Genomic DNA, 14027 nt, shown 5'->3' on the forward strand with positions numbered 1-14027 from the left:
TCCCCACTTGCTTAGATGAGTGTAGCTCCAACAACACACAAGAAGTTCAGGGCAAAGCAGCTCACTTGACTGGCACCTCACCAACAAACATTCAATCCTTCCACTCTCAACACACAATAGTAGCAGTGTGTACCATCTACAAGATGCATGACAGAAATTCTCCAAGGCTCCTTAGACAGCTCATTCCAAATCTATAAACACTACCATCTAGAAGGACGAGGACACTAGATATACAGTAACACCACCACTTGCAAGTTTCCCTTTAAGCCACTGATTAACCTTACTTCAAAATATGTTGCTGTTATTTCAGTGTGCAGAGTCAAAATCCGGGAAATGAATTACCAACAGCTTTGTAGGTCGACTGACAGCAAATAGACTGTCGGCGTTCAAGAAGGCAGCTCATCATCACCTTCTCAAGAGGGCAAATAAATGCTGACCCATCCAATGAAGTCCACATCCCATGAATGAATGAAAGAAAACTGCCAATGTAAACTTGTACAGTAATGCTTTAAGTACATCACCCAACAGTGGCAGCATTGTTTGTACTTACACTAAATGGAGAATGAAATCACAACATCAAAAATTTAGATGGACATTTTCTTCACTTGGAAAAGTTAACAAAAATCCATCTGAATATTTAAGGTTTTTAAAGATTTTTTATTATATCATACAATATGTAGAGGATGAAGCTCAGTTAGGAGGAGCAAATCCAATATTAAAGAAAACCCTTCTATGTACAGTGAATCAACAATACTTATTAATGCTATTGCATTACTACTTCAACTTTTCAAATGCAGGAAGAATATATAGAACATTATGCCATACCATTGTAACACACTGGTTCAGTTTTAGACTTGTGTGGAAATGTCTTCTCCCTTCACTTTTCTGTTCTTCCCTGCTGAAGATATTGACTCATTCTGGAATAGTTTCATAGATGTTGGCAGCTATTTGGTTTGTTCTCAAACAGACATTCTTTATGCATGATGGTGCCTTCATGGTGAGTGCTGGTGGGCTATGTGACTGAGAACATCACTGTTGAGCCCAACCCTGTCTTCACCACATGTCCACACGCAAACTTTTTAAAACTATGTAACAATCATTCGTAGGAATTTTGACTAACTTCTTTTTTCACCCCCAAGCTCAGAGGCAGTGGAGTAATTAGAGCACCACTGCCAAGCTCCAGGTGAGCTCATTTAATGTAACACAACTTAAGGCTTAAAGCTGAGGCCTTCAGAGTCTGTTTTAGTTCCACATTGGACAGTTTCTTAGTCATTCTGAGCAGCTCAAACAATGGGATTTTTCCAATGTAATCGTTTTTATAGTTCTGGACAAGGACATGGACTGGCCTCCTCTTCATGATAAAGAGTAAAAGACTTTGATGTCCGGCTTCTTCACACTTTAAAAATAGCATCACTTATAATTAAAAGGAAAGAAAATGAAAGTCTGACAAGGGGTGCATGGTTGCCGAGTGTGCGATATCATCCTAGACCACGTGAACCAGACCACTGCTTATTGGTTACATTGGTCGTGTTCGCGAGTGCTAGAGCAGTCTTATTGTACAGCTGGCAGCCATCTGTTCTATTTATACCACAAGTCTTTTTTTTTATTGTGGGTTGAGAGACTCATCTGTGGTATATGAATTTTTAACCACAGTTCCACGGGTTAGAACCATGGACTAATGAAGATATATATTAAAAGGCTTTTCTCTTAAAGGGGCAGGTGGCATCCAAAAGGGAGTCAGTTTAATGTGGCTCCTGTAATGTTCAGAATCACATAGAGAACTGTATAAAGCAGAAGGAAATGCTGTGGTTGGGGGCCATTTCTTCTCAGGCAATTGCGACTTTGGGGGTAAACCTAAATTTAACTCGAGAGCACTTGTGTGAAAAACTCCAAGGGATAATCAACAGAGTGTACATTTAGTTATTAATTAATGACCTTGTCAGCGCCACTGACATTCCATGAATGAATTTTTAAAAATCAGAAATTGTTTCATATGGCTAAACAACACAAGTCCAAAAGATTTCTTTTTAAACATGTAACATTTCTGAGAGCTAAGCCTTATCTTCAACAGTCAATTTTGACATGATTCATTAGCAAAGTCCAACTACAAAGAGAAAGTTTTCATATAAAGGTCAAAAATGCTCTAGCCAACTTTTGAAACTGTGGTTATAGTCAAAGCTTTTATAGAATTAACAGCTGAACTGTATGAATGCATATAAACAGGATAAACTCAGCCAGCTTAAGGACTGTGCAATGAATAAGTAGGGTTTGGACTCATTGCACTGAGTTTCTGTACCTACAACCTGCTCCATATCTCAAACAAATCTGCTTCTCTCATCTTTCTTTTGGGTTGTAACTTAACATTTGAACATATTAATTCTGAACTTTTTTTTAAACCATTCCTTTCTTTCAGATAATTTTTAAATTGTGCATGATAAAACATTTACATCAAGGGACCTGTCAAAATAAAGGAAGTCAAATCATTTTGACATAACATTTAACAATCTATTAACTGGAATACCTATAAATTTTTTTAAAAAAGGTGATTTTACCTGTGCATAAAAAGTGAAATCCATTATCCCCTTCAGAAACTAATAGAAACATATTAAATTCTGTGGTCTGAGTTAAATTCTCTTCAAGATGCACATTTTAATTCTACCTACATTCAGATTGTATCTGGAACAGCTTATTATAGGGAATTTTCAATTATGAGATCTAAATGCAACACAATTTGACTGTGTATGACCCTCATCAATAGTTCATCACATGACGTTGCTGGCCATGTTTTCACTTCCCAGGAAATATCACCCATCACTGGCCTTTGTTCTACTCGGAACAGTGCATTGGATTCATTAGTGCTAAAGTTAATTTCAATGACAAAGTTAAAACAGGCAAAAACATATGAAAATGGAAATAAAAACGGGAAGTGCTAGAAAAACTCAGCAGATCTGGCATCATCTGCAGACAGAGAAACAGAGTTAACGTTTTGAGTCCAATTACTCTTTCTTATTAAGTATAAAAGTTGGTCCTCTGTTGTGGCTCTCATTGGGACAGGTAATACAGGGAACTGATTAAACATTGCGTTCAGGATTTGATGCTATTCGATGGAATAATCAGCACTTCAAAAATGCCAGCATACCAAAATCTAATAACGAAAAAGAGAAAATTGAGGATGACTACAATATAGAGAAAGAAGGATTGGAGACTAGAGTAAATCTGCATCAATAAATATGGGTTACAGAACAAAAATCACCTAGGACATCCTCCAGCTTTGTGGGAAATCTACTGAACAATAGAGATTAACAATAATTAGAATGTTAAAACCTATTATCCCCTTTATACTTGATTGATCATCAGTAGATCCAACAATTATGCAAAAGCATCCACTTCTCTGGCATTTCTCTATAATCAGAAGTTTTTTTTAGTTTATCCAAAATGTAAATGCTGCAAATTAAACCTAGTTAAAATGCAAGCAGTTTGTAAAAATAACAACATATGGATTTAAAGACAGCTTCTGAACTGCCTACAACATCAGCCAGAGAATTCAGAGTCATCAGTTCTTAAGCCAATGCTACTGCCAATTCCTGCAGGCTAGAACAAGCTGGTTAACTGCATATGGTGAGGCATGGGGACATTTGAACTACAGTTACTCAGGGCAATGCCTGAGTTGATGTTACCAAATACTTTTTTTCTGCTCCAGTATTATCGTAACTTTTGTCCACTGTAGAAATGGCTGCAAAACAGATCTGAATGGAGATTAGTTCAACTGGAAATTGCCTCTCCAAGTCTTCCATTGCCACCACAAGATGTGAGCAAGGAATATCAATTCATGGAATGGAACGGGTTCACTAGGATCAGTGGGCCATCTTGCAAAGCTGTATACAGTCACCCCAGTATTGAAACTAGTTTTGTTGGGTGCTGCTCTGCCTCTCTAATGGTAAACATTTATCCCTAGGCTCCATTTACTACGCTTCCCAAATTGCTGAAAGCACTGCAAACAGTAAGATCAGATAATCATCTTAGGTCACTTTATCCATCAGTTGTGCTAAATTGATCAATCTCAGCCAAGGGTGGCTGTCTGTGGAGGTGAATTAACTGGCCAAGTGAGGAAAAGTGATTGCAATTGTGTAATTAAATGAAAAATGAATTTTATAGACCGAGTCGATGATTTTACATTACATTGAGAACATGGCACTATTTGGTTGGATCAATGAAAATATGCTGGCACACTGGACAGTGAGAGATTGGTGATTAGAGACTTTTTGATATCAGTAATGAAGGCCTGCCTACCTCTTGTGCTGAACTGCAACCACTCACTGTTCTAATTTTCACACATTTGTCTAGGTTTAATATTATTTTATTAATTCACACAATGAAGGCGTCACTGGCCAGGCCAGCATTGATTGCCCATCCTCATTCCCAGACGGCAGTTAGGAGTCAATCACATTACTGTGGGTCTAGAATCATATATAGGCCAGAACAGGTAAGGATGGCAGTTTCCCTCCCTAAAGGATATTAGTGAGCCAGATGGGTTTTTCTGACAATTGTCAATGGATTCACGGTCATCATTAAACTTTTAATTCTAGATTTTATATTGAATTCAAATTCTACCATATGCCATAGTGGCATTCGAACCCAGGTCCTCAGAATATTACCTGGGTCTCTGGATTAACAGTCCAGCAATAATAGCACTAGGCCATCTGCTCCTCAGAACTTTGTTATCCAGTTCCTTCAAACCCCCTATAATTTTCTTCCACCCTATATCTTGAATGACAGACTCATCAATTACAGTATTTCCTTCCTAAACATGCTCTTTCCTAGATCGTAAAGCTATGGAACTTCTGACTTCACCTCCTCCTAACATTTACCTTAGCTTGCTATTCCTAGTCATGACTTCTTGGCTTAAAGTTTTATGACATCTAATGTTTGGAAGTTTGATGGTGCCCTGAATTATCTTTCTTTCATTTTTACTTGTGTTTCCCATTTTTTTTTTGAAGTTGGAACATGCTATCTTGTGGTGCGACAGGCTTTTATTCTCAAGTCAGTATCATCTGACAATTGGATTCCCTGGAACCCTGAGCATGCTACAGCTCATTAGGTGATGCTTCACACACATATAAAATGGTTTTGTTTTTACTGGTTTGAAATATTACCTTTGGGAACTGTGCAAGAAACGATAACCACGACATGCAGAGAATAAATATGGTCCTAAATGAGGACTGAGAACATCTTTATGTTTTTTTCCCCTCTGTAAAATATTGTAGCTTTAAAAGTTAAACCTTATTTTTTGTAATTGGAACAAGCTCCAGCTAGATCTCTTCTCATAAATAATACATAAGTGTTATATAGTAAATACTGCACACAGTTTTTACTTACAGGATCTTCCTCCCACTTTTGCTAGTAGCACTTTATTGCTAAGGTGACAATTCAAACTAATGGAGTGCTCTGGAGCCATTTTCATTCATTACTGTGGTCATAAGCACTTAAGGCTCTTTCAGACTCACTAAAGGTCCCAGTTACCAAAACAGCAGCAAATGGGAACTGCATTGGCCACTTACACAGACTGAATTCAGCTGAACCAGCTCTCCATCAAGGCAACTGAATAAGTGCATCAAGATATATTTTCCAAGATTTTCTTTTCTTTAGAATGCAATTGTATACCAAATGTCCTTAAAGCAGTGCACGATCAAATTACCAGCCATAATGACAAGGAAAGATCCAGGAGTTTGCATCACTGTATCAAGTGCTGTCAGAAAAAGGACAGCAAAGTGCAAGTAAGTGGAAAGGTATGTTACAACAAAATTTTGAACTTGTTGAACAGGTTATAGCATTGTATTCCTCTTGCTGTGTCTTTTGATAAGAGAGGGAGCAAAGACAAATAAACACTCATTAACAAATCCAAATGCCAAGATTCCCCCTAATTGTTTTATAGACAAAAGTCATTATCCAGTGTTTGACTGAGCCAACCACCAGCAGAAAACCTTGGGTTCAATTCTTATCTTATGATGATTTATTTGGATGTCAGCCAGGATAGCAACATAAGTGTTACAATTAGATTCGGGCTCATGGGTCAGGAGAAAGAAAATCAACTAGAGTGCCCATTCGGGACTGAATACCAGCATGATTTAGAGGCAGGAATGAACAGTGACACAAGCCTGAGCACGCACTGTTAGTATATACTTCTGGAATACCCATACCAATGCCTCACAATGAATATATTCATCCTTTTTTAAAAAATTTATGGATTCATCCCTCCCACTTGTTACTTTTTAAAGCTACAACTCTTCTGATAAGGACAATGAACTGTGGATGCTGGAAATCTGAAACAAAAAAGACAGAGTGCTAGAGGAACTCAGAAGGTCTGTAGAGAGAAAAATAGAGTTTTTCACTGGACTTGAACCATTAACTCTTTTTTTTCTCCACAGATGCTACCAGATCTGCTTAGTTTTTACCACAATTTTGACTCTGGCTTCTTCCAAACCTCTCCACCTCCTTGATGCCTACACTCTACACACTCAAACTCAATCTCTACATCCTTCCAACTTCCTCTTCTCCTTTAAGATTCTCCATAAAGCCAAAGTTTAGAAAACTTTGGTCACTTCTTCACTTCCTCTTCTCCTTTTAATTTTGCTATGCCATTCTGGAGCATCTCTGGGCTTCTTTTTAATGGTGTTATATATATCAATGCAGAGTAATGATTTTGTGCGTCCAGCTACTGGGCTAGTGACAGAAATGTGCCTTTAATGAGATGATGCATTTTTTCTGACTATTTTTTTTATTGGTGTAAAAATCCTCCTTGCCAAAGCAACTAATTAATCACATTGCATCTCTCTCTATACATATATAATTCTGCAGCCAAATAAATGAACATTTGTGACAACAGCAATGTTTTACTCTAACATGATTCGGTATGTCTCAAGAGAATGATCTAAGATTAACTATTTATAATGAAATCATTTTAGAATCACTCAGCCACTTTTTCCAGTTCCTATTACAGCTTGAAGGGGTTCTGATTAGACTGCTTCTGCTTTGAGGGAGTTGCAGTTATCTGCTTTTGACAGTCATGAAATTACAATCGAAATGACACATGCACAGGAAGTGTGAGTGAAAATGGTGACAATGGTAATTATTACTGTACGATCCAAACAAATGGGGCAGAATATCAGTTCAAATCTGCAGACTCCTCCATTGTTTGTTTTTAGTCTTGTCAGTAGCATCAAAAACAAGGGTCCATGCAGTGTGAAAATAGAGTGTAAATCACACTATCCTGCTTGATAGAGTGGCTTTAGCAGAGACCTCGAAGCATATCTTAATCTACATTGGTTGGGTAACCCCAATCATGATATATCCATTTGATGTTAATCCACACCCCATGGAACCCATGAACATTGTTAGTTATTTGTTTGATGCTGCTACCACTTGATCAGATGTTCTTTTGGGGTAATTGAGGTAAGTGTGCATCCTCTCATGAACTTATGCATTGCATACTATTCTGGTATATAAGACACAGATACAGCCACACTTTAGTACAAGCGATTTAAGAAATCATTGTTGCAGTATAACGGACAGTTTCTGTTTCTCCTTTAATTCCTGTGGCAACTTCAACGTGCTTGGATGGATTTTCACCATCATCATTTAAGCTGTAATTGAGCCGAGATAAAATACATATCTTTTACAGACGCCTCCTGATTTTCATTTCAGATCACCAACCAAACAGTGAAGATGAAAATCTACCCTATATCTCTCACCTGCTTTAGTGAATGGAACTCTGGCACGTGATTTGCTGTTTTAAACACTGCTCACTGGGTTCTGTTCATTGTTACTTAAGATCCTTTGCTAATTTGTGAACAGTGCACTGTGACAGAGTTTTCCTTCTTTCAGCCAAGAATTTAAGGTAGTCTTGGGTAGCCCTTCATTTGATGTTGTCAAATAATCTCAGCTGACCCTTGACAGTATGACATTGGCCCTAGGTAACACTGTTGCTGTGTCAGCTTACTTAGCATAGTAGAGGTTGAAGTCTTCGATGGAGCATCTAAAAAAAAGTCGCTATTTGATAACTAAAAGGTGCCATTACTTCAATTATTTTAATCTTGATTTTCAGATCCTGTTCATCCCATATACTATTATCTTCAGATAAACATTGTAAGTGCAGATCTTTCTTGCTTAATGAAACATTTCTTTATCCAGATGTGTATCTGGTGATGGTATTCTGCCCAGGGAAGTAAACTGTTGGATGAAGCTCAGCCGTTTTTCCTCTGCCTTAAGTTCTGACTGCAATATAGCCTCAATCTTCATCAAACTGATGGATATTGCAATTCTTGGCTGCAAGTGCAAAATGGTTTGTTTTGGGTTGGAAGTCCAAAACATGTACAGTACAGAAAGAGGCCACTTCATAGAGTTAGCGAGTCATAGAGTCAGAGTTGTACAGCACAAAAACAGACCCCTCAGTCCAACTTGTCCCTGCTGACCAGATATCCCAAATTAATGTAGTCTTATTTGCCAGCATTTGGCCCATAACCATCCCCATTTATGTACCCATCCAGATGCCTTTTAAACATTGTAATTTTATCTGCCTCCACTACTTCCTCTGGCAGCTCATTTCATACATGCACCACCCTCTATGTAAAAATATTGCCCCTTAGATCCTTCTTCACCTCTCACCTTAAAACTATGTTCTCTATTTTTGGACTCCCCTATCCTGGGAAAAAGACCTTGGCTATTCACCCTAGCCATGCCCCTCATAATTTTATAAGCGTCTATAAGGTCACCCCTCAGCCTCCTATGCTCCAGCCTATTTAGCCTCTCCCTATAGCCAAACCCTCCAATCCCACCATCATCCTTGTAAATCTTTTCTGAACACTTTCAAGTTTAATTCCACTTTTCCTATAGCAAGGAGACCAGAACTGAATGCAAAATTCCAAAAGTGGCCTAACTAATGTCCTGTACAGCTGTGACATCCCAACTCCTATACTCAATGCACTGGCCAATAAAGGTCAATAAACAAACGCCTTCTTCACTATCCTGTCTACCTGCGACTCCACTTTCAAGGAACTATGAACCTGTAACCTCTTTGTTCAGCACACTCATCAGGATCTTACCATTAAGTGTATAAGTCCTGCCCTGATTTGCCTTACCAAAACGCAACACCTCACATTTATCTAAGTTAAACACCATCTGTCACTCCTCGGCCCATTGTATCAAGGTCCCATTGTACTCTGAGAAACCTTCTTCACTGTCCACTATTTTCATCTAAGACCCATTTAAAAGTTATTATAGACTTTGCTTTCAGTACAATATTATATACAGCATTTCACGTCTTACATCTTGTAGAAGGCACAATCATTCTAATATTGTCATTTGCTCTTTTGGGGATGGAATTAGTTGTAAAACCTCAATAGACTGATTCAACTACCAGTGCAAACAGCTTTTCCTCATTTATTTTTATCCCCATACTTTTCAACATTTCTATCAAATCTTCTCCCTTTAGTGAAAAAAAGTCAGTTTCTGGTCCTTCCTCATACTTCAAGGATCTTGTCTCTGTTATAAACGTAGCAAAGTTCCTGAACTCACCCGCTCCACAGCCTTGAAGTCCTATCCAAAGTACAATGTTGAAGACAATATTTTGCATATTTTACAGCAGCCTTACCAATATTTGCATTGACTTAGTATATTTTTCTTTTATCGTCCTGTTATAAACTCTACAGTATCATATTTGTTACTTAAATTTTATCAACTTGCTGTCCCCAGTCAGATTCCCATCTTCCACGCAAGGGTCCCGACCCGAAACGTCAACTTTCCTGCTCCTGGCCTGCTGTGTTCCTCCAGCTCCACACTGTGTTATCTCTGACTCTAGTATCAGCAGTTCTTACTATCTCTGATTGAGTTATAACCCCACTGCAAAGCCTCTGCCAGGAATGGCCACCTTGAATAAGTTATCCTCCTCCGTCTGGAAAGACCTCAGTGGATCTCTCTACCACTGCAACCCTCTGGTAATCTCTTTGGCTCTGAAACTGCTCAGCCCCATTTCTAAGAAGGGTCCCAACCCGAAACTTCAACTTTCCTGCTCCTCTGATGCTGCCTGACCTGCTGTGCTCCTCCAGCTCCACACTGTGTTATCTCATCCAAAATTTTGTTGCCCATATCATAGCAACAAATGTGGTTTCCCTAATATTCCTGTTCTCATTGTCCTGCATTAGCCAATGAGCTGGTATCACTTCAGCTTTAAAATTCCCATCCCTCTTGGCCTCGTGCCTCTCTTAATAATGACTTCCAACTAATCAAGCCTCTGAAACCTTAATACTCCTCCACTGGCTTCTTTAGTGTTTCCAACTGTTATCTTTCCACCTTGGATGACTGACTTTAGCTGTCTGGTTCCTAAGCTCTTAAGTTTCTTCCCTACACTTCAGCTCCCTACCTCTATCTCCATAAGGTACTCCTTAAAATATAGCTCTTTCTCAAACTTTTCAACATTTGTTCTACCATCTCATTATATGGCTTAATAACAAATTTGTGATCACTTTTGTGAAGTGCTTTAGAATGGTATACGTGTTGAAGGTTTCATATAAGTGTAATTTGTTGATGTTCTCTTCCCACTTTAAGAGATTTACAAATCGGAAACCTGGGTCTTTGTTTTACTATGTTTTGAACAAATGTTTTACAGCATTGGCAGTTCTTACTATCTCTGAGTGCGTTATAACCACATTCTTCAGAAGGAGCTTTCAGTTGTCCCATAGTTAATGTGTCCTGTATTTTTGTACTATTAACAAAATTTGATACAATGTTGCCTACATAAAAAAACAGAAACTTTAAATGTATTAAAGGAACAGCAATCTAAATCTGGACCACGGTCATCTGCAAATAACTGTCTTAAAAATTGACTCTTTAATTTCGGTCTTTATTTGATCTGCTTAAGTTGAACAGTTTTCTATTTGCACCAACAAGTTCCTCTTGGGAATTGACTTGACTTCCTTCAGCATAAGCAGAAAAGTTGAGGAGAAACACATAACTTTGCTGGACTCCACTGATGATGATAATCAGTTATCGCATTACACACCTACTAAATCACATTGATAAACATGTCAGCCAAACTTGGTTTTAAAGATTTTCAATCTTAATCTGCTAACGATACCAAAGGCTTGTATCAGGTTGACGAAAACCAAGACAGACCTGCCCTTTTCTTTATACATTTCTCTACAATGAAAACCATCTCTAGGCTTTTTTTTAAAATAAAATTTGCACTGGATTCCTTGAAGAGCATTATCTGAGATTATTGCTGGCAAGAACCTTTCAAAAAGAGGCAGGAACAAGCATGCACACTGGTTTTCAGATTCAGAAGTCTCAGATTTGTACTGTGTGGTAACAAATGCATTCTTCAGTTCTGCCAAAATCACTTCTTCATTACAAATTAGCTTGAAAGTCCTGAAGTGGTATTTTGCAATGACTGAACTAGCAAACTTGCATATTTCTGTTGGAAAGTTATTTGAGCTTTATATCTTACAATCATTGATTGTCAGGTTATGTTATTGTTAGTTGATAGCCTTGAAAGTAACGTGTGATATCGCTCAGTTCTGCTGGTCTAGAATTCTGACTTACAGGCCTGTCACTGATTAATGTACAGGGACTTGACATTGCTTATTTATCCAAAGGCCAGGTGAAATAAGTTACCTATCAGTTCCAAGTATCCAAGTTGAACTAAATCCGAACTTCAGTCCTGTTCCTGGTGTTACAAATCCACATATTCTGGTCAAAAGAGATCCTAAAGCTATGTAGTGCATTGTGTCACATCAGCATTGTAGAAAATTCTTGTCTGATGGAGGATGAAGTGGATTGTTGGCTGTGCAGAGGGACAGTCACGCTGTATTTGATGTGGGGGCACTTGCAGCTGACACTTGGCAAGATGGAAAGCTCGCCTGTGTCTGCTCCAATTGGCATTAAATCAATTTAAAACTTTTGAAAAAATCTTTACGATATAGTCTGTGTCTCATTTGCTCCGAAGTGATTGTAACATTTACATACACACAAATATTTTGCAAGTTACATGTCTGAGTAGAAAATGGATGCATTGATGTTTTAATTTAATATAGTAATTGTTTTTATGACACCAGATGGTCACAGTTCTTTTAAACATAAGACACTCACATATGAACTATGTGCCGTATTGTTACTTTAAAATATTCTTGTTGTCAGCCACTATGTAGGACATTTTTTTTAATCTAGACATTCAATTAAATACAATTTCTAATATCCGAGAAAGCTAAAGCAAAAATTCAACAAGGAATTGATCATGGGGAAATTGGAAAGGTCAAATATTAACTACAATATTGGTAGATATGTGTATACCCATCTCAGCTTTTCTTCCCTTCAACAGTGACTTAGCATTTTTGAACTGCCTTATTTCAGACATACTATTTTAAAACCAACATCTCAAAGTATATGTAAATCAAGAAACTATTATATCTCTATGCTGCATGGGGTTTAACTTTTCATAGTTTAATTCAGCTACTCCATGAGTGTGAATTGTGTAATGACTGAAACCCTTCTCTAGACAGACTGAAAGATGAATAATAATGTGGTGTAACATCTTCCTTCTTGCCACATTAATGCAAACCACAGATAAGATGGTTCTTATTATCCTTGTACCATCTCTTAAAATAAAGTGAAAGTTGTATGCTTTATAACTTAGGTAGATGATGAGAAGGATGTTGAAGTATTTTGGCTTTGGATAGTCATTTCATTGCACAATGTTACAATACCAAAGAAAGAGGTATTAAATAAACTCTCAAATGGATCTAAAAGTGATTCGGTCAGGGTGAACATCACACAACTGTTTTAATCTACCAATTTCACAAACCTGTTTTGGCCACCTCCCCAACAAGTTTCTGTCAACCATGTGTGGAACTCAAAAGTAAATGTAGCCCATGCATACCGTCTTGTTCAGTCTTTGTCATTTCTTCGAGCTTTTTCTGTTTCAGTGTGTCCACCACGTCGGCTAAGCTTCCTTTGCGGCGCTCAGGTGTTCCAAAGACTGCACCAGTCATCATATCACCGCGTTCACGGGCCCCTTCATCTGGCTTGTGTGGTGAGGTAGTTGCATTTCGGAAGGAGTATAGGGAACAGACTTTGTTGTTGTCAGAATCCTATTAAAAGAAAAAGAGATAAAGCATAAGGCGACACAGTCACACTCACAATTGAATCAAAAAAGCCAAAGCATTTTCTTTAAACTATTTTATACTGTTTTATTTCCCCCAATGCATAATTGTCTTTTTCTCTTCCCTGCCACTATCTTCAGCTCTAGGTACCAAATAGGTTGATGAAGGACATCACAGTGCGGTTCTGCAATTACTTGTATGGTATTCAAAGGGATTCTAACAGAAGAGTCATTCTTCCAATGTATAGAGAATAGTCTTGTAAACATACGAGTTCAGATATCAGTTAAGGCTGGAATTAAATGCAAGTTCTTTTTAATGTGGAGTCTAACTCTGTTTGAATCAAGCAATGTAATACCTGGTTTGACTTGTTTAGTTATAAGACCAGTGGTGTTAGATGAAATCTTAAATGCATAGCAAACAATTAGATACCAGAGAAACATCAGCTGTCAAACTTTATGACAGCAATAATGCTAAGTATAACATTGACAATCTGCAGTAGATTTCACTAATTTAGCTGATAAAATTTATCAATTATCACATTTGCAAATTGCACAAAGATATTGAGGAGTCGATCATCATCACTGGAAAATGTCAATCCACTTTCAATCCTTGAACACAATCTTGTACTTCTGAAATTTTGCCTTGAGAATCTGAATAATGTTCAGTTTCATAAGTAATTCCAACAATAGATTGAAAATTTACAAATCATGTGCCATTGAGTCATGGAGTCACACAACAGGGAAACAGACTTTCAGTCCAACTTGTCCACACCATACAGACATCCCAATCTGACCTAGACCCATTTGCCCACATTTGGCCCATATCCCTCTAAACCTGTTTCAGAGATAGTAGGAACTGCAGATGCTGGAGAATCTGAGA

At 37.9% G+C, this 14027-nt stretch overlaps 1 protein-coding gene across 4 annotated transcripts in view; it reads right to left on the bottom strand.

The window, feature by feature from the left end:
* Positions 1–14027, bottom strand: part of sox6 (SRY-box transcription factor 6) — a 480402-nt gene that overhangs the window by 300765 nt on the left and 165610 nt on the right. For all 4 annotated transcript variants that reach the window (XM_020517374.2, XM_020517366.2, XM_048606988.1 and 1 more), the window contains exon 2: positions 12926–13136. In XM_020517374.2, the coding sequence (XP_020372963.1) occupies positions 12926–13136 (211 nt within the window). The remainder of the gene's footprint in view (positions 1–12925; positions 13137–14027) is intronic.

Source organism: Rhincodon typus, chromosome 17 (genome assembly GCF_021869965.1).
Source record: "Rhincodon typus isolate 14 chromosome 17, sRhiTyp1.1, whole genome shotgun sequence".
Taxonomy (NCBI): Eukaryota; Metazoa; Chordata; class Chondrichthyes; order Orectolobiformes; family Rhincodontidae; genus Rhincodon; species Rhincodon typus.